Raw genomic sequence first — 21,095 nt, forward strand, 5'->3', positions numbered from 1 at the left:
CGTGTCTGTACCATTACTTTGTCACGACAAAATAAAAAGTAAATATTTTACTGCTGTCTGATTGACTCTTTGAAGCGAATTCTGATACTCCAAAGGAAAGGTCTATCACAAGCTACGCACACATGCGCACCACTGTGGTGGGTTGCATGTCATCTTGCACAGGTAAGGTAAAGGTAAAGGGACCCCTGACTGTTTTGTACTGAAGTTCTCACCCTGGGGCAGCAGGGGGATACTGTAGATAGTTTTCACTCAGGTCCACATATGCAAATAAGGGATCGAAAGTGACATTCAGTGATTGGATAGTTACAGAAAATGGTTACTGTTGCGTTCTAGTGGAGCTCTATATAAGCAGGCTGACTGAACCCTTCAGTTCAGTTATGTTCTGGCATTGAATAAACAAGAGCTGTTTGGAGAATCGCTGTGTCGTCCAATATGTTCACCCACAACTTAAGACTGACCATTAAGTCCAGTGGCGACTCTGAGGTTGCGGCGCTCATCTCGCTTTATTGGCCGAGGGAGCCGGAGTACAGCTTCCGGGTCATGTGGCCAGCATGACTAAGCCGCTTCTGGCAAACCAGAGCAGCGCACGGAAACGTCATTTACCTTCCCGCCGGAGCGGTACCTATTTATCTACTTACACTTTGACATGCTTTCAAACTGCTAGGTGGGCCGGAGCAGGGACCGAGCAATGGGAGCTCACCCCGTTGCGGGGATTCGAACCACCGACCTTCTGATCGGCAAGTCCTAGGCTCTGTGGTTTAACCCACAGCGCCTGGGTTCAAATGCTCCCTCAGCTGCGCATGCTCACTTTGGGCCAATCACTCCTTCCCTCTCAATCATCCCTCACAGGGTTGTTACGACACTCCTTAAGGAAGGGTGAAGGTTGTTGAGTTTTAAAGCAATTGTCCCACCCACCCACCTTCCTGAACACAAATCGAAGCCATGTGTAAGGACAGTGGTACCTCGGGTTACATACGCTTCAGGCTCTGCTAACCCAGAAATAGTACCTCGGGTTAAGAACTTTGCTTCAGGATGAAGCAGCAGGAGCAGGAGGCCCCCTTAGCTAAAGTGGTGCTTCAGGTTAAGAACAGTTTCAGGTTAAGAACGGACCTCCGGAACGAATTAAGTACTTAACCGGAGGTACCACTGCATATTTAGGGGACAAGCATTTTATTCTTTTTCTTCCACATTTTCTTACCCAATTTGAGAAACCTCATTCCAAAAAAGGCAGTTTTCACCCCTCTAGATGAGCGAAAGGGTCTGCAGACCAAACAAAGCGTTTCCTGCTCATGCAGAGTGTAACAGGGACTTCTGGCAACGCTTCTCCCCATTTTCTAATGTTTGATACAAGTGAGGATGGTAGATAGCCTTGTGCTAAAGTGTGTGTGTTTGTAATTGTGCAGTTGAAACGCCTCCCCAGGGTCATCTAGTCTAAGGTTACCAGGCGTCCCCGGATTTACAAATCAGTCCCCTGACAAAATCCATTTATTTGGTAGGAAACTGAAAAGTGTCCCCGGATTGATTGAAAAAAATCTGGTAACCTTAATCTAGTCCAACTCCCTGCAATTCAGGAATCTCAGCCCACAGCCGCCGCCCCCCCCCCCATCCAATTAGAATACACGCTGTTTCAGTGTTTAAAAGAAACTGCGCAAACCATGTTGAAACACCTTCTTTGGAGACAGAAACTCTTCTTTGCTTTCATCTTCAGGCATGTTGCATCTTTGAAAATATCCTTGAAGTGCTCCTTTACTGTGTCTGTTAGTTACTGAATTAATGCAGGTTCCTAAATGAATTGTCACTATATAGTAGATAAGAACTACAGACTCCTATGGAGACACCACCACGACCGGTGCAAGAGTGGAGCAAAGCTCTGTGTACATTTGGATTTTCTTCTTTGAAGTGTGGGGTATATAACGGGGAATTGGTGCAGCCAGGAAATCTGCTTTTAAAAACCTGGCTATGAGCAGCTCAACTTTGTCCCAAAGAGAATGAAGTAGCAATCCTATTCTACTTGTCTGGGAGAGTAAGCCCCACTAAACTCAATGGGATTTAATTCTGAGCAGACATGTATAATATGTAAGTAAATCACTCAAGTGAAATGATTTTTTTCTCACAAAGCAGTACGTTTTTATTAATAAGGTAACAGCATTCTACACTTACAACTACGAAAACAGTATTCAATCATTCTTTGTCCTGTCAATAAAGCTCTGGAATAGGTTTTGGTTTTTTAAATATTAGATCTATTTATCCATTAGAAAAAAGCCCAAAGATGTACAGAGGAATAAAAAGATAGCATTCGCCTCTAGGTCTTCATCATATTTACCACCACTATAATTAAAATATAGATTTGTCTCTTTAAATAATTCTACTGATTTTTTTATAAAGTGCATTGCATGATTTAAATTACACAAGGCAACAAGAGATGATTTGTGTTTCACATTTGCAAAGAAGCTACTCCTCTCTTATTGTACAGGTTTGGCTTTCACATGCAGACTTGGCAAAAATAAACCCCAGCATCTCTGAAAAAAGAGCAGCTATGATTCAAATATCATTGTCCTTAAAATGTCTAAAATCCAATTTACATTTTACAATAGACCATCTTCAACCCATATTAAATAGCTATTTACACATTCCATTATACCACAAAACCGGGTGCAAATTGTTCAGCATAGGCATCATTAATGGATTTAACACAGGAGCCGGGTATCTAAACCACTCTCCCAAGCTACTGGGAAAAGACAGTGGCCTGGTTTGTTTTCCAATGATTGCAAACAGTCTTCTATCCTCATGGCTTAGGGCAGACAACCAAAAGGCAACCCTCCGAAAACCTTCTTTTAAAAAAAAGAATAAGAGGAAAAACAGCAATAGATCTGTGCGAAAGATTCACAATAGAACTAAGAGCTGTCTTGACTTTAAAAAATAACCTAGGGCTAGCTCATCTACAAGCAGTTTAAAATAACACATGGGTTGGAGGAGGATGTTAGGTTCCACTCTTCTCCACACTGACAGAACAAGCATATTGTTACCTCCATCCCTTTAGGCTTGAGGGTTATTTCCTGAGACAGGATGGAAATCTCGCACCTAAGACTGTGATTCCTACAAATGTTATATGCCTTTTTGTTTCAGGCAAGTCCCACTCTCCCTCCATCCCTTAACCAAAGAAAGAATGGCAAGGAACTGCTAATTTCCCCCTTGCAAATAAGCCTAACAAGCAAAGCTACACACAGAAACCTCTCTCAGAAATGGCAGCGTGCCCTCTAACTTAGCACAGCTGCTTCTCACATTTTGGGAGGCGGGCAGGCTTTGCAAAGTGCATCCACTCAATAATGTTCTCCTGGATAAGCAGCTGGGCATCTTTCAGCACAGCAGCGCATGCCAGGGAATTGCCACAACTCCCTGGCGCATGCCCACCGTGTGTGCGCAGATGCACATCTCCCTTTCAAACCTTATGGCACTCATGGCAACAGCATGAGGCCGAAACACTGCTAACCATGTAAGTGGCTGTATGCTTACATGCAAAGTCAGGTTGCGAATGCCACTACGGTATCCAAAAAACCCTAAAATATCTTGTTTTGTTTAAAACGTTTGACAAGCCTTTCTGAAGGAACTGAATAAAGCGGCTGATATTTGCCCCTGCAACTCAAGTGGGCTTCGAAAATGAGTTTGGAAGGCTTGGATTACAAGCCTATCTATCTAAAGATACATGAAGCAAATGGGTACTTTCTTTTCGTCCCCACTGCCAGGCTGCAGAGGTCTGTGAAAAGGAAAATAGTTGTACTGCTGGGAGGTGGGGGGGGGGGACACCACAGACTTACTCCATGTGGGTGGGCTGCCCTTGTGCCAACTCTCCAACGAGCATAGAAGGAAGTTAAAGACTTTGATGAATCCTACCAAATCCTAGTAATTAAGACTAATTTTAGAGTAAAAGAATCTAGCCATAACTTTGGGAGGAACCGATTCATTGCTCTGGAGCAGACTCAAGGCACTTTGCACCATAATTACTTTCTACCCTACCCTATTACCCTACTGACACCTAGTGAGCAAGAGGGAGATTTCAATCCAAAAAAAGGAAGCTCCCTTCCTTTATTCCCATATGCAAAACCCTACCAGCACAACCCCAAAGGATTTGTTAAACTAAGGGGTTCAATGTGACCTTCCTTTATTCACGGAACTGATTTCTCGTCATCTCACCAGACATTTTAAGTGATAATCTGTAGCTGTGTATACAGTGTGCAAATTGCAGCTATTGCAGGAATAAAAAAACCCACACAAATACAGTAACACATTGGTGAATGTACACTATGTGTTTGAAGAGAGTAGTACGCTTGTACGTATTTGATGAATAGGCCACTATCTATCAAGCGTCTAGGAGAGAACATCTATATTCATCTTTGCTCTCTCTCTGTTGTTGACAGTTAATTTTACATTTCTGTTTTGTGCAATTATTAGCTATGTATCCTCCAATCTTACTTTGGATTCTGTGGGACCAATGAAGCTACAACTAAATATCCCAAGCACGTTCTCTGCAAATAAATTATTTTAATATTGGCAATGAATTACTTCCCTTTTCAGCACACAGTTCACATGTGCTTTGTTTTTCCAGAGGTCATATACAGTAGTCCAGAAGTTGTCAAACTCACAAAATGTCACTTTCAGCCTCCCTGAGTGTTACTAAGGGCTGATTATGGCTCCAGCATGGAGACATCTGAAAATCACCTCTGCAGAGTACTTCTCAATATGATGGCTGGAATATTTTAGGTGCTACTTTGCATATGGCTTATCTTGATAAAGGGGGTTTCTCCCTTGCCACTCCAAAGTAACCCAATGTGATCCTGAACAAACTCAAGCCTGCTGGCTAGATGAGAAGCCAGTTCTGTACTCCTCTTGGCAGCTGGCCGTGCTTGAAACAGTGTAAGAACTAACGCTGCAAACAGGACATGAGTTGTTAGCAGGCTTATTTCTTGGGAAACAAGGCTGTGCTCCAGGCAGGGGCTTGGCTATTAGGAAGTCAACTCCCAGAGTGTCTACACCAGGTCACAGGCCAAATATAATTTTCCTCCCATTACAAATTTATTTAGTGACAACAATGTGCCAGGCACATTTATACACACTAAAAAAAAGTCAGAAAGATGACACAGGTTATTTATTCCTGTAAACTTGGCTGTGTACAACCCCCCCCTCATTTTACTCTGCAGCCAATGCACTCCCACCACTGGTTCGGAAGAGGTGTACATACGATATTATCTTAATCCGTATCTCTCTTCCATATCTCCTGCATTTTGATGCATTTCCCCCCAAATCACCTTTGATCCAAATTAAGGAAAAGAGCAACCTAGCTGCATTTTAAGCTGGTAATGTGTACACAGCCTGTGTTTTTCCTGTTTATTCTTAGGTTAATAAATACTTTTTCTAGTACTGAAGAGCTCTGAGGTTTGGCAGAAAATTATGAGAGGTGAGGGGAGTTGACATTTTGCACCAAGAATAACAGTTACTCTTCCTTGCATGTTACAGTCATTCTGAACCAAAAGCTCTCAACGTGTTAAAAGAAAGAATATCCCATGTCCAATCCATCACAAATCTTAAATTCCACCAGTTGTTATTCAACCATTCACCTTCCATTTAAGACACAGCACAGACGTTTCAGTTGCTGGCTTGAAAAACTCAACATTGAAGAAAGCAACAAGCGGTTTCATCATGGCAAAGCAACAAGTGAAAAAGCTCTTTAGTTTTGATAGGCAGGAGAGAAGGGGCTAGCTTGCGAACTGCTGCTCAGCAGCAATGCAAAATATGAGGCTGAAGATATACAAACAACGCAGTCCCTCTGGTAGTGTGGAAAGGAAAAAAAATCAAAACTCTTGCCGACAGAATATACAAAACTTCAACTTGGGCCAAAGCTCTCAGTTTGCCACCAGCGGGAAGCTGGGCTGACTTCTCCCTTTACTTCAACAGGTTTCATTCCCAGCCACGGAGTCAGGAGATCTCATTGCCAAAGACTTCGAGGACAAGCGGAGTCAGCTGCATGCTGTGCTCCGGAAGAAAGGAGAGGCAGCGATATTGCTTGGAATGCTCCTCGTTCAGGCTCCGGAGGTCTGCAAGTTTCTGGATCATCTTGGGATAGAGCAAGCGGTTGCCCGGAGGAGGGTGTCGGCAGAGAATGTATGTCTGCAGGATAGCTGAAAGATGATCTTGGATGGACTCCACCAGAGCAGTGTCCTGAACGCCAGGGCGGTCTAGGAACAGAAAACATAAACACACCTCCAGTGACCAGGGTAGGCAAAAAGACAAAGACAACAAGAGTCTTCCGTTCCCTCTACTTGTGGTTAAGTTTGTCTTTTCCCCTCTTTTGTTTTCTGAATACTAGTTCCCGGCAATCGGCCCATGCTGTCTGATACAAGTTTCCTATTATGGGCATCCCCACAGCTACTCTCAAGAGCTACCAACTCGGCTCTTAAAAATCTACAAAACATTGCTGAATTTGCAGTTACACTCACACATCCTCTAAGACGTTTCATGCCATGTGCCAAAAGCAGAGGTGTGAAATGGAGTATTAAGATCTGAGGATCGTGAAATACCATGTTTCATTTCTGCTAAAATAAAGCAGCGGAAGACATCAGCCCAGGTCTCTTTTGCATGGGGAAAAAATGAGCATCGGGCCTTTAAGAGCAACAGTTCAGATCACTGAATGTAGCTTAGGTTGTGTTTTATGCAATTATCAGAGCTGAGGCTCATGTTACTTTCTTACTGCCTCTGCTGCTTGTTCTTAACTTATGAAGAAAGCAGCCATCTCCTTCCTTTTGCAGCTTTTATAGCAAGTGGGGAACCTTTCCCAGCTGCCCTTTTTCTTCTGGGGAACCCATGACATTGGCAAACAGCAAAAAAGTGGGTGGAGCAATGGATGAGACTCTTACTTTTGTAGAGCAGTTTACATTCCAGCCATGCAAAAGTCAGAAGTGACTCTCTTCATCCAAGCAAGCAAGTGGCACCATGACTGGTTCAAGGAAACATTCCAGCCCAGGCAAAAATACTCAAAGGAGGTGCAGAGCAGGGACAGGGCAGACAGAGAGGCCTCCATAACTGAATTTGGCCTCTGAAGGCTCCCCACCCCTGTTGTGTAGGCAGCAAAAGAGACCCCTTGCACCACTTGCCGGACTTTTTATTGCCTTGTGCTTCTGGCAAGGAAAACTGCAGGGGTTCTGCTGCTCATTTGTTGCAATCCCAACATTCTAGCAACATTTTTAAAAATAAGGGAGAGCGGGAGGCTAGGTGCTGATGATGTTGAAGCACCTCCCTGTGCTGTCAGGCAAATGGCTGATCCCCCCTTGGATGTTCAGGAAAAAGCAGCCGCTCAAAATGAGGCCCTACTTCAGCAGACTCCATTTCCTCAGCTTTATGTGCTAAGGAAACAAACTAGTAGAAAATCAGAAGTAGTTAAATTCAGTTCTCCACATTTCCACATCAGTTTGCATTTTTATTTTTATAAGAAGCCATTGTGGAAATTCATCAGAAATTTGCTACAAACTTCTCCTAATATACTTCTTTTGCAATTTTTACGTAATGTAAACATTTCTGCAAAACAAGTTTCCCTAGTATAATGCATTTTTATATGTTATTTTCACTGACACATGCACACTTTACCCTAGTATATGCATTCTTGCGACCCACAGCTAGAAGAGAAAGCCAAATGAGGTTCCTCCTAGTGGATAGGGACAAGGATGTTACTGCCCCAGTGGCTTCCTTTTTAACCTCCATCTTACCCGAAAAGGTGCTTAATGAATTATCCCTCTAGGGAATAGACAGGGTGAAGCAGAACAATCGAGTACCGTGTGATCCTTGACAGCCTCATCCCTGTCCCTTTTAAATTTATCCTAGTGTTTTGAAATGTTTTAACTCGTAATGCCAATAAAGATATTTGTATTTGCATTTATTTGCATTCTTGCACATGTTACTTGGCTGGATAATTTTATTGCAAAATTTGTGGAGTTACACGGATTTTGAAGGATGGCTATGTTTCGGTTTGTGTGTTATATGGGAAAGTGCAAATTGGGTAGATTTGCCTATGAATGCAAAATGAAGAGATTTCTCTCCCCTCCCTAAGCGTCAACAAATGATTAGGATCCTGAATAACCATAATAAAAGAGTAGCAAAGACTCCTGCATGATCAATGAAGGAGGCTACAGCTTCTCAGTATTTGCCAAAGGGTAAGGATACATTTGTGGAAGGTATATTGTGCTCTGTGGAAGGTGTAGTAAAAAAAACCCAGAACAAAATCCAATCTTATGGCTTATATTTTTCCTTCCATGTACACCCATCACTCAAAATGTAATTGTGGCAAAGCAGATGCTTGCATTCTTTTCACACAGGACAGCATACACCACTGTGCATGTTATTTCCTATATAGAAATTATATCCCAGAAGTGGCTGGCTTGTAGATGCCACCCGTGGTTGGTGCTGGTTTTAATCTACAATTAAAACACAGCCGGAAAAGGCAAAAGTTTCTCTTACCAGGAGAAAGGATGCAGATGGCCATGAGGAGAACATGTTCTTCTTCATGCAGGTTCAGCTTCTTCAGGTTGATCTGAAATTTAACAAGGGGCTCAAGCAAGTCCAGGCTATGCCCAGCTGAAACAGAAACATAAAAACCCTTTTGAGAGGCAGGCTCTAGATTCATGATAGATTTATCAGCTAACGTGAAACAGAGCAAGAAGCAAAATTAAAGATAAATTCACACGTGGATTAATAATAATAATAAAAATTTTTATTTATATCCCGCCCTCCCCAGCCGAAGCTGGGCTCAGGGCGGCTAACAACAATCAAAATAATCCAATATTCTAAAAACATTCATTATAAAATTAATTAAAATCAAATTAAAATCAAATTGATGGCAACCATTAAGCAAAATTCTGTGCAGATTGCCAGAGGAGGGGGTCAGGCTGCGCCCTGACCAAAGGCCTGGTGGAACAGCTCTGTCTTGCAGGCCCTGCGGAAAGATGTCAGGTCCCGCAGGACCCTAGTCTCTTGTGACAGAGCGTTCAGCCAATCCTGCCTGGAGACCTCACAAAAGAGACGAGCTCGCTCGTGCTCAGTTGACATGATAATACTATCCTCCTTTCAGAACAGGAAATGCTCCAGTCCTGGAAACTTCCACATATGTTCGGATACAAAATGAATACCAAGGCTGTACAAAGCATATATATTTTCAGATGCCTTGTTACCGTTTTTACTCACACGTTCAGGAACTATTAAGGGTCAAGAGCTTTCCCTTCTGATGCAAGTGCTGGTGTTTGCACACTCCCTCCATCAAAATGAAGCATAGTCAGCCTGAAAGTCACTTAGGTATGATTTCACTAAATTATCTCCCGGCCATTTCAGGGCTGGCTAGCAATGATACATTCTGACACCTCCAATTCTGTGACTTTGGCTCCATTTTGCAAGTGCCACGGCATCTTCAAATAACTAGGGGTTTGAGAATTATAAATATGATGGATATGATGGGCTGCCGGCACTTTGGTTGTTGATGTGAACAGAATACCCAAACTGACGATTCACCCATTACTTATAAGGACCAATTTATATGAATGCTTTTTGAACTTCCCACTTTCTCCATGTTGGAGAAGTTACTTTTGACTTTCTGCAGGTGGAGAACAGAGATGGCAAAGTGGTTGTCTGAATGCTGAAACAGGCACCCAGCTTTTTATTGAACACATCACACAACACTGTTTTTTGTTGTGTTTGTAGTGGCATGCTAAAAGCTGGAACTGAGTCCATTATGAAGCAATGAAATGCCCCGCCTCCCTACCCAGTTGCCTAACTGTGATGACTCAATTGTGTCTTCACAGTTGGGGGAAAACCTGAAAAGGCAATCGCATGAATTGGTTCCAAAATATCAATAGACTAAGTGAGAAACACAACTCTCCCTCGTTCTTGGATTCATCACCTAACATCCATTATTTCCCAAATTACAGTATATTTTGCAAACCATTTTGCACAACCCAAAAAGCAATATATAAATATTTTAATCAATAAATTAAGCAAATCATTGGATCACTACCTCACAGATTGTACTTATCCTAACTTTTGCATTACTTTGGCCTTCTGTAGGCCTTGAGTTGTGTCTTCTAGGGATAATGATACCTAATATTAATTGTAAGCAAATCAAGATGAGACAAGCTCATTTCGGTGGCTGCTCCAGAGCAGCCTTGTGCTTGACTGGAATCTTATACCATTCACACCTAAAACTACTGTACCTTGAGTGACATCGCTGATTTTGTATTTGAAGTCATTGCTGCCACAGGTCCAGGACATATCGTCCAGTGAAAATGACTGATTTGAACGGAGCATAATTACTTCAATGACGCTGGATTTCAGTAGAGCAATCTGGTCCTCCGCTGTTAGATCTCTACATTTAGGAAAGAGAAAATATATATCTGAAACCTCAAAGCATCCAGCATCATAACACTCCATTATATAGGGGTTAGAACTGATTATTTGCTTCCTTCCAGCACTACAGCTTGCCGTGTGATACTCAAAGGAGCTCCCTCAGTGAACAATTGTGCACTTTATCATTTCACTGATCTCATTTACTCAACCCTCTGAATGTCAGCCTCCAGTCTCCTCTGAAGAACCATGTGCAACACACTATAATAATAATTTTATTTATACCATGGGTTGGTTCACCCATTTGTGCCCATAACACACTGACTGTAGCATATGTGAATTGTATCCCCCAATTCTTGTACAACACTTTTCAATGTAAATAGCCCACATATTGGGTTAAGAGCCATCAATTGCGGAGTAATCCATGCACAACTCATAAACTCCAACTGTGAGCTCAGATAAATTTCCCGGCTTGACATGACCATTGCTCTTCATTGTGGGAGTGCAGTGCTGTCCAGTAGATAGGAACAGCTTAAGTTCAATCATGTCAAGTCATAACTGATGCACATCCTGCAATGTTCGGGCAGATAGAAGCTGAGGAAATCCTCATTCAACTGAGCCATGCGTCAGAATGATCATGTAACAGCTCCATTAATGCTCAATTTACAACGAGATTTCTTAATAAGCAACCTTACTGCAGGCTAAATGGATGAGGAGAGCGAGAAGCAGAGGCAATAATGACATTGATGTTCTGGCTCACGGCCATATTGAAGGATTTACTCAAATTATGTCTGGATAGAAGGCAGCTGGGAAAATGTATTCTAAGTTCCTAAATTTATTGAGTTGAAAAATACCGTTCTCCTGGGGAAATGATTTCCTGTATGTATTTATTAATACTGTTTAGTTGTTTTCAGTTTTTTATTTTTGTTGCAACCAACCCAGAAGTCTCCTTCTGGAAGCTGTGTGGTGTGGTACAATTTTTAAAATGAATGTATTAAACACACACACACAAATACATTCAAGGGAAGGAAAACGCATTGAACCATTCTGAAGAAACCAAAGCAAGCATCCTTACTTGAACCCTGGAATCATTTTTGCAAATCCAATCACTTTTTGGATGCTGTAGCTAACAAGGTCGGCCACGTGAGGCAGCATAGAGAGGTGTGAGAAGTCCATGGACATGGTTGCACTTTCATCGCTGTCATCACTGAGTTCCACACTCGATAACATCCTGGGCTCTGCAAGATAGAGAGGGGAAAGCACACAGATTAAATCAAAAGTTAAGGCTTTAAAAAAGCCAGATCTAACAAATGTATTAAAGGTTTCTGTGAAGGAGGATTCAAGTTCAGCAATTGAGCCACAAGATGAGAGGGGGTGCGCTGGGCATCCTAAGGAGCTCTGATCTACAAGACAAAGGGGAACTGAATCTGGCAGAGGAGAAAACAAATCCATAGCTGGAGATAACATTCCTGGATTTGTTTGCTGTGGGCCTGGAGGTCATTTGGCAATCGTCACATTACCTGGGGAAGAGCTGAAAGTGTCTGAAGAGTCTTCTGAAGAAGAGAAGCCTTGTGACATAAGAGAGGAAGATCTGCTTGTGCTTCTTCTGCCTGAATCAAGTCTCACAGGAGGCTGAAACAAAAAAGGGTACCATTCCAACTATTTGTCAATTGCTCTCTTCAAATAACATCTCTGTCTGTCCCCAACACTTTAGTTCTGTTTGCTGGTAAATTTGTGCACTGACAAGGGCCTCTTGCTAAGGAAAAAAAGAATGGTTTTACACAGTGTTTTTTTCTAAAAAAATAAATAAATGTTTAGGGGTACTCTCATTTTCCTACTCATATTGAAATACTCCCCCTCAATGAGGCCAAACTTAGATTCACAAAATGTTTAGGGGTCCCTGCGTCTCCCCAGAAAAAAGCACTGGTTTTACATCTCTAAAATATCCTTAGAGCTTCCCCACCAATTAACTAAATGGGAATTGGGGCCAGATTGATACATAATACTTTTATGAAGTCCCCCCCACTATGTTTTACTTCTTTTAAATTTCGCCTAATTCGTTTACCCTGTCAACCCATTTCCTTAAGATTAACGGTTCCCCCTAGGTAAAAATGTTTCTGATGTACCATGATTTCCCCCCAACATGGCTAATTTCTACAGTAATGTAGAAAGGCAGACTTAGAAAACACACACAGAGAGAAAAAGCATGTTATGAGGCAGAAAGCCGCAGCAAATATGTATTTAGCATCTTATGTATGTGAACATTGAAAAAGCATCTGCAAATGCCAACTCACATCATGTAAGATACTTAATTATCACATTTGTGTCATTTTCAGGGTGGGGCCAGGAGCTGAAGGGTACTTGGAAGCTATAACCCCATGGCGGAGACATTTGTTTTGCTTAGAATATTATCAGCCGGCAGAGAGAGGAGAGGCGGAAGTCTATTGGGAAGTAGCACAAAACAACAAGTGTTACCAGCTCCAAGTTGTCAAAACCGTGAGTCAGACAGAGCTGGTTCTCTTTCCCCCACTTTTCTCTCTGCCCCAGCCCTTCTCCCTAGCTCTTACGTGCGTCACTCAAACCCCAAAGCTGAGCTCTAGTTCCCAGCTGTTTCACTAGTTCTTACCAAACAGGAAGGAGTTGTGGCTGCCTCAGCCACAAGTGCTTTCTCCTCCCTGCTCTTTCTTCCTCAGAACTGAGGAAAACAGCTGTTTCAGGACGTGAGTGCAGCTGAGGAAGATGTGCCAACAGGTGGCTAAATGGTACACCCGCCCACCAGAAGCCTGGCATTCTGGTATCCACACCGTCCAATGGAATAAGTGGCTTCAGAATTAGGCCTTCAAAGACAAGTAGCAGGCTCAGAGGCTATGAGATTTGAAAGCACCTCACCTGCAACCAGATCATATTGATTCAGCGCACATGTTAATTATGGCATTTAACAAAGCACCAAAAAAAATTACGAATGCCACCGTTTCAAAAGCTTCTCTTAAAGGTAAAGGTAAAGGGACCCTGACTCTGGGGTTGCGGTGCTCATCTCGCTTTATTGGCTGAGGGAGCCAGTGTTTGTCCGCAGACAGCTTCTGGGTCATGTGGCCAGCATGACTAAGCCGCTTCTGGCGAACCAGAGCAGCGTACGGAAACGCCATTTACTTTCCCGCTGGAGCGGTACCTATTTATCTACTTGCACTTTGATATGCTTTCGAACTGCTAGGTGGGCAGGAGCTGGGACCAAGCAAAGGGAGCTCACCCCGTTGCAGGGATTCGAACCGCCAACCTTCTGATCGGCAAGCCCAAGGCTCTGCGGTTTAGACCACAGCGCCACCTGCCAGTTCCAAAGGCAAACGTAAGGAAATATCATATACAGTGGTACCTCTGGATGCGAACGGGATCTGTTCCGGAGCCCCGTTTGCATCCTGAAGCGAATGCAATCTGCGACTGCGCATGCGTGGGTCTTTTGAGTGTCTGCGCATGTGCGAGCGGCGAAACCCGGAAGTAACACGCTCCGTTACGTCCGGGTCGCCGCGGAGCGTAACCTGAAAACACTCAACCTAAAGCACATTTAACCTGAGGTATGACTGTTGTTCACTCACAGCAGGTAGATTGCGAGTCTACCTAACTGGCTTCAGTTTGCAGGCTGCATGTTACTTTCTTCCAAGTGAGAAGGGAGCAAAGGTTTCGCTGATTCAGAACTAATGCTTCAATTTACTTATTCCACCAGCAGATGTCCTACTAGTCACAGCCGTAATGAAGTCAGAAGGAAAGTAGGGCCTGAAGCTTACCCGGAATTGGTTGAAATCAGAGTACGTGGAATCATAGGTCTTGCGGTGGGCTTCCAGGAGGATATCGATGGTCCGCTGTTGCTCCTCCAACAATTTGGGCTTTAGGCTCTCTTTCAGGGCTTCCTCTTCCTTCCTCTTCATTATCATCTCTCTTTTCCTCTGAACCTCTTCATCTGTCAGAATAACTGTCAACAGATGGAGAGATGCCAAACACATTTAACACTTAGAATCCATCTGCTAGAACAAGCCGAAGAGTTAAGTAACTCCAGGGCAGTCTTTTATAAAGACTTGGAGTGATTAGCACGGTGACACTAATGTCCGAGAAGAAAATATAATAATAATAATTTATTATTTATACCCCGCCCATCTGGCTGGGTTCCCCCAGCCACTCTGGGCGGCTTCCAACTGAATGTTAAAAACAGTACAGCATTAGACATTAAAAACTTCCCTAAAGAGGGCTGCCTTCAGTTGTCTTTTAAAAGTAAAATAGTTATTTATTGCTTTGACATCTGATGGGAGGGCGTTCCACAGGGCGGGCGCCACTACCGAGAAGGCCCTCTGTTTGGTTCCCTGTAGCCTCACTTCTCGAAATGAGGGACCCGCCAGAAGGCCCTCGGTGCTGGATCTCAGTGCCCGGGCTGAACGATGGGGGTGGAGACACTCCTTCAAGTATACAGGACTGAGGTCGTTTAGGGCTTTAAAGTTCAGCACCAACACTTTGAATTGTGCTCGGAAACGTACTGGGAGCCAATGCAGCTCTCTCAGGACCGGTGTTATGTGGTCCTGGCGGCCATTCCCAGTCACCAGTCTAGCTGCTGCATTCTGGATTAATTGCAGTTTCTGGGTCACCTTCAAAGATAGCCCCATGTAGAGTGCATTGCAGTAGTCCAAGCGGGAGATAACCAGAGCATGCACCACTCTGGCTAGACAGTCTGCGGGCAGGTAGGGTCTTACCCTGCGTACCAGGTAGAGCTGATAGACAGCCACCAGATGTCAAAGCAATAAACAAATAACTGAATAGACAAGAAAACCAACGACAATCGGTGAACCTTAAAACTTCATGAAATGTTCACAACTCTTTGCCAAGCGGAAGAAACATTTGCGTATTACACATCTGAGCAAGATGCTTGCTGGTCATAGAAATCTATCTCTTGAGTGTGCATGGCCCAGTCAAGACTCATACCCATGACTGCATCTGATAGCCACTGTGAGAACAGGAAACTGAGCTAGATGGGCCGCTGGAATGATCCAGCAAGCTCTTTTTATGTTCATATGCATCTCACAGATGTCAAGGAAACAGAAAGCCAACAGCATTTCTTTCCCTTGTACAATGATGCACACTCCAAAATGGGCAATGCATTTTCCATGTATACAGCTGTAAATAACTAGTGGAACAGTGCAGCGCAACTCCTTGAACATCAAGCAACTGAATGGTTGTGGATATATTTCCATCGCTGAGAATTGTGGCATTAGGGCTACCAATACCAACATCTTGAGCATTTCAGGATAGAAAGAGGTCATTTCAGAAGACAACGTGGCCTCTTGTGTCAGAAAGCTATCAGAAAAACCAAAGTTTTGCAGCCTGTGTAGACACTGCAGTTATTGTGCATGTAGATTAGTGGTGGTGGGAAGGCAACTACTGTTGAGTAAAGAGGGGCTGCTACAGATGTTCACACGAGTTGTGTGACATTAATAGGCTATCGGGCATATTTTCAGCGAAGAGAGACAAGAGGTGGTGACCAAACAATTCAGTAGAATCAAAGTTAACTCCAAGCAGACTGGTGTGACTAATGTGGATGGAGAAGAAGATGCAGGAACGTGAAGTGCTTTATGTGCAAAAATGCACAACTTTCAGCAGAATTTCACAATTCTGCTTTTTAAATACAAGATGGGAAATACCCTGTGCATGTTCTGCGGAGTAAGATTTGAAGGACTGCAAGAAAATGGACTTGCATCCAGTGACCACACCACACATTATTTTGTACATAAAGTGGGCAGGTGTGTCTTGTCTGCTCTTCAAATGGGTTAATTAGCTCTGGTTGTTTCAATGATTGCATACATGTTCTGAGGAATTACATGGTATCTCTGTAGCTACAGCACACCTTAATCCAGGATTATTTTGGATACTCATTTTGTATCACTTGGATTGTTAAAGAATGCCTCTGCGGTTGGGACATGGCAACCTTTTTGGACCAGTGAACACATTTGGAATTATGAGGAAGTGCCATAGGTAGCAGTCAAAAAACAGATGTTGCTTGGAGCGAGGGGGAAGCCACAAAATGGCCGCCACATTTACAAGAGCAAAGAAAGAGAGAGGACTACAAAATGGTCAGCTGTGTCCTCCATCTCAATGTGAAAAGTGCCTACACTAGCCACTCCAGTGGTTGTTCACAGAAAGAAATTCTTAGCACCTTTCCCTTGTTCACAACATTGGCATCCAATGAAATGTGGGCATATTCAATGTAGGAGAGGCCAAGTCAGTGCAAATAGGTACTGAGAAGGAAGAGCAAACAGCTTCTCTCGCACACTGTAGAAAAGATATTTACTGATTTTTCATGGGAAGAATAGGAGATACTGGTGCCATGTTGGCAACCCTTTTTTTTTTTTTTCACATTTAATTTTTTTATTACTTGCATCAAGAAAAAGATTAAACAAAAGAATTATCTACACACACATAAGCTAATAAAAATAGAAATCATACACAATCATACACCACTAAAGAGAAAAAAAGTAAGAACAGAAGAAATATAAAAAAAAAAAAAAAAAAAAAACTTAATTTTCACATTTACTCCTTCTTAAATTAACACTTTCGGGACTTCCTTTAGCTTTCCCGACAATCATTCGAAATAATGCTTTAAGCTACGCATTTCTTAGTAAATATTGTCATTATACTTTTTTATATTTATTTCTTAATATATACTATTCATTATTCGTTATACATTATTTGTACTCCTATTATCTTCAAACAATAACTCATATTCACTTACAGTGCATCTCTAAATCCCCTTAGCGTTATTTTCCCTTGACTAATAAGTTCCAGATAATCCACATACTTTCCCCAATCCTTGGTAAATTTTTGGTCTCTTATGTATCTTACTTTACCTGCAAGTCTATCCATTTCCATGTAATCTAGTAGTTTAGATCTCCACTCCTCTACCGTTGGTGTTTCCTGTCTTTTCCACATCTGAGCAAGCATTACTCTTGCTGCTGTAACTGCATAGTACACTAGTTTACAATCTTTTTTCTTTATCTCATGGCCTAACATGCCTAATAAGAAAAGTTCTGCTTTCTTTGAGAACGTATATTTTAAGATCTTCTTTAATTCTATATAAATTTTTTCCCAGAACTGCTTCACTATTCCACACTCCCACCACATATGGTAGAAGGAACCCTCACTAACCCTGCATTTCCAGCATTTATTATCCACCTTATACATCTTTGATAATTTCATGGGTGTTAGATACCATCTATAAAACATCTTCAATACGTTCTCCTTTATCATTGTACAGGCCGTAAAATTTAATCCTTCATTCCAAAGTCTTTCCCAATCTTCAAATAGTATACTATGTCCTACGTCCTGTGCCCAGCGAATCATCACACATTTAACTTCCTCATCTCCTAAACTCCAGTCTAACAGTATCCTATACATTTTCGAAACAGTTTTCTCTTCTTTATTTATAATCTCCATCTGAAACTTGGATTCCTTCTCTCCATAGCCTCTCTCTTTAAGATCTTTCTTAAACATCTGATTCACCTGGAGATGGTGTAGCCAATCGAAAACATACTCTTTGACCTGATCGTATGGTCGGACCTTCCATTTACCGTCTTCTTTAATTATTAGCTGATTATATCTTGCCCAGTTACTTCTCATATTAATAGCCTTTACGCACATTACTTCCAGAGGTGAAAGCCAATGTGGCGTTTTTGGTTCCAGCAAGTTTTTATATTTTTCCCAAATTTCAATTAGTGGTCCTCTAAAAATATGATTTCCAAACCCCCTGTGTATCCTCCATTTTTCCCGCCATAAATAGGCGTGCCAGCCGAAGTTGTTGTCATGACCCTCCAAATCCAATAACTCCCTATTCTCCAACTTTACCCAGTCCTTAACCCAACATAGGCAAACCGCCTCATAGTATAACTTCACATCCGGCAATGCGAAACCTCCCCTTTCTTTTATATCTGTCAATAATTTAAACTGAATCCGCGGCTTCTTTCCCTGCCAGATGTATCTCGAGAGCGTTCGTTGCCACTCTTTAAAAATTCGGCTTCCTTTAATTATTGGGATAGTTTGAAACAGAAACATCAACCTGGGTAATACATTCATCTTAATTGTGTTAATCCTGCCCCAAAATGACAGTTTTAACCTCCCCCATATTTCCAAGTCTTTTTTTATTTCCCTCCACGTCGGTTCATAATTATTTTTAAATAAATCTATGTTCTTAGGTGTTATCCAAATACCGAGATATTTCACTTTTTTGACTACCTCTATTTGTGTTTGCTGTTGAATTATTTCTGTGGTTTTCTGATCTAAGTTTTTGCTTATTATTTTGGTTTTACTCTTATTTAATTTGAACCCTGCCACCTCTCCAAATTGCTCTAATTCTTTCAATATTTCTTCCATTGCAGTTGTTGGTTCCTCTGACATTATTACAACATCATCCGCATATGCTCTGATCTTGTATACATTCTGTCCGACCCACACTCCTTTTATTTTTTGGTTCTGCCGTATAGAATTTAATAGGACTTCCAATGTCATTATGAACAGAAGCGGGGAGAGCGGGCAGCCCTGTCTCGTTCCTTTTTGTATCTTTATCTCTTCTGTCACTATGTTATTAATGATCAATTTGGCTTTCTGGTCTGTATATATAGCTTTTACTCCATTAAAGAAATCTTCCCCCACCTCCATATATTCTAAATTTTTCAGCATAAAGTCCCAAATGACATTGTCAAATGCCTTTTCGGCGTCTACAAACATCATTATAGCTTGTTTGTTAATCCTAACAGATAAGTACTCCAACATATTGATTATATTCCTTGTGTTGTCTCTCATCTGCCGACCTGGCAGGAATCCTGCTTGATCTCTGTGAATATTTTCTGATAACAACCTCCTCAACCTTCTCGCTAGGATCCCTGCAAAAATTTTATAATCTATATTCAGCAGTGAGATCGGTCTATAATTTTTAACCTGGGTTAAATCCGCGTCCTGTTTAGGAATGAACGTAATAAATGCCTCCCTCCAAGTCTCTGGGAGTTCTCCTTTCCTTAGAATATTATCCATAATTTCTTTCATAGGTCCCATCAATACAGTTTTCATCTCCTTGTAATAACCTGCAGTAAATCCGTCTGGACCTGGGGCTTTTCCTCTCTTTAGCTCTTTTATTACATCTTCTATTTCATCACTTCCTATTGGGGTATTTAGTCGTTGTTTTCCCTCCATTGAGATTTTCTGCACCCCTTTGTCCCTCAGAAATCTTTCTATTCTCCTTAAATTAGTTCTCTCCCTGTTAGAGTATAGTCTTCTATAGTAGTCATGAAACTCTCTCCTAATTTCTTTGGGGTCTGTTTTCTCTTCCTCTCCTACCTTTATTTTATTTATTGTACTCCGTTCCTTCCTCTTTTTTATTTGCCAGGCAAGCCATTTGCCTGATTTATTTGCAAACTCAAAGTTTTTTTGTCTTAATTTTTTGATATTCCACTCCACCTCTCTGTTTATTATTATGGCAAATTGGGCTTGTAATATTTTTATTCTTTCTTTTGCTTTCTGACAGTTGGGTTTTTGGGCTAATTTTTGTTCATTTACCATTATCTGCCTCAAAATTTCCTCCCTCCCTTTCTCTCTATTCTTATTTTTAATTGCATTTTGCTGGATAAAGTAGCCTCTTATTACTGCCTTGCTTGCGTCCCACACCACATTAGCTTTTGTTCCTTTACCACTGTTTTCCTTAAAGTATTGCTTTAGTCTTTCCTGCGCCGTCTCAACAATTTTTTGGTCTTCCAGAAGATAATCCTTCAATCTCCATCTAAAACTTCTTGGCTCCAGGCTTTTTATTTCTAACTCTATCGGGTTATGATCTGAAATTACCCTCGGTCTTATTTCTATTAGTTTAATTCTTGGGCATAATTCACTTGAGGTCCATATCTGGTCGATCCGTGACATAGACTGATTGGGTTCCGAGTGGAAGGTGAATTGTTTATCTAGTGGGTGTTTGAGACGCCAGATATCTATCAAATTACTATTATCCACCATTGAAAAAAAAGATTTTGGTAGTTTCCCGTTCCTACTTCCTCCTTCTCTATACCTATCCACTTCTAGAGAAACCACCCCGTTCAGATCACCCATTAGAACAATTTTCTGATCTACATATTCACATATTTTCTCTTCCAATTTATTAAAGAATTCCGACTTATTGTCATTTGGGGCATACACCCCTATTAACACCAAATTTTCTCCTTGCCAATTAATACGGACCCCTATTATCCTACCCTCTTCATCCTTAAATATTGGCCATGTTGGCAACCCTTAATTAGAAAATGGTGGACTTAAATTATTTCAAAAAGATGCTCTGAGACAAAATGACAGCGTGGCAGATGTCCACACTGGAAAGAAAGTTGGACTTAGAACCTGGGAAATTGGAGCTCATATCTCTCCTCAGCTATTGGTAGCCTTGAGCAATCAAGTTTCTGTGCTTGGAAACTGCAAAAAAATGACCTATAACACAGATGCGAGGATTAATGAGACAGAGATTAGGAAGCCCTCTGCACGCTAGAAGTGTTACAAGGGTCAGCCTGCAATGCATCATGTGCAGGCATGAAAGGACACCAAACTGAGTTTTGCAGCTCAAGCCACTCTGTGTGTGTACACTAGAATTGCAGGGCTCTTAAGAGTCTTCTTATCTTCTTAGCTAGCGTGCAGGTATGAGTTGTTGAAGGAGAATGTCAGGG

The 21,095-nt window shown here is 41.9% G+C and overlaps 1 protein-coding gene across 1 annotated transcript; it reads right to left on the minus strand.

The window, feature by feature from the left end:
• Window positions 1-2,102: 2,102 nt before the first annotated feature.
• VDR (vitamin D receptor) lies at window positions 2,103-14,423 on the minus strand. The gene is made up of 6 exons (XM_083599470.1): window positions 14,154-14,423; window positions 11,895-12,006; window positions 11,450-11,612; window positions 10,245-10,396; window positions 8,503-8,619; window positions 2,103-6,230 (listed from the first exon to the last, which is right to left on the minus strand). The coding sequence occupies exons 1-6, from the start codon at window positions 14,367-14,369 to the stop codon at window positions 5,971-5,973; spliced, it is 1,020 nt and encodes a 339-aa protein (XP_083455596.1). The 5' UTR covers window positions 14,370-14,423; the 3' UTR covers window positions 2,103-5,970.
• Window positions 14,424-21,095: the final 6,672 nt, after the last annotated feature.

Source organism: Podarcis filfolensis, assembly GCF_964270895.1.
Source record: "Podarcis filfolensis genome assembly, chromosome: 2".
Taxonomy (NCBI): domain Eukaryota; kingdom Metazoa; phylum Chordata; class Lepidosauria; order Squamata; family Lacertidae; genus Podarcis; species Podarcis filfolensis.

What these genes read in the sequence shown, in the direction of transcription:
- VDR (XM_083599470.1), bottom strand. Translation starts at nt 14,369, where the DNA reads ATGTGTTTGGCATCTCTCCATCTGTTGACAGTTATTCTGACAGATGAA. An exon ending in CACTTTCAGCTCTTCCCCAG is followed by an intron (nt 11,613 to 11,894) that starts GTAATGTGACGA and finishes TCTATCTTGCAG; the next exon opens with AGCCCAGGATGTTATCGAGT. An exon ending in CATCTGCATCCTTTCTCCTG is followed by an intron (nt 6,231 to 8,502) that starts GTAAGAGAAACT and finishes TTCTGTTCCTAG; the next exon opens with ACCGCCCTGGCGTTCAGGAC.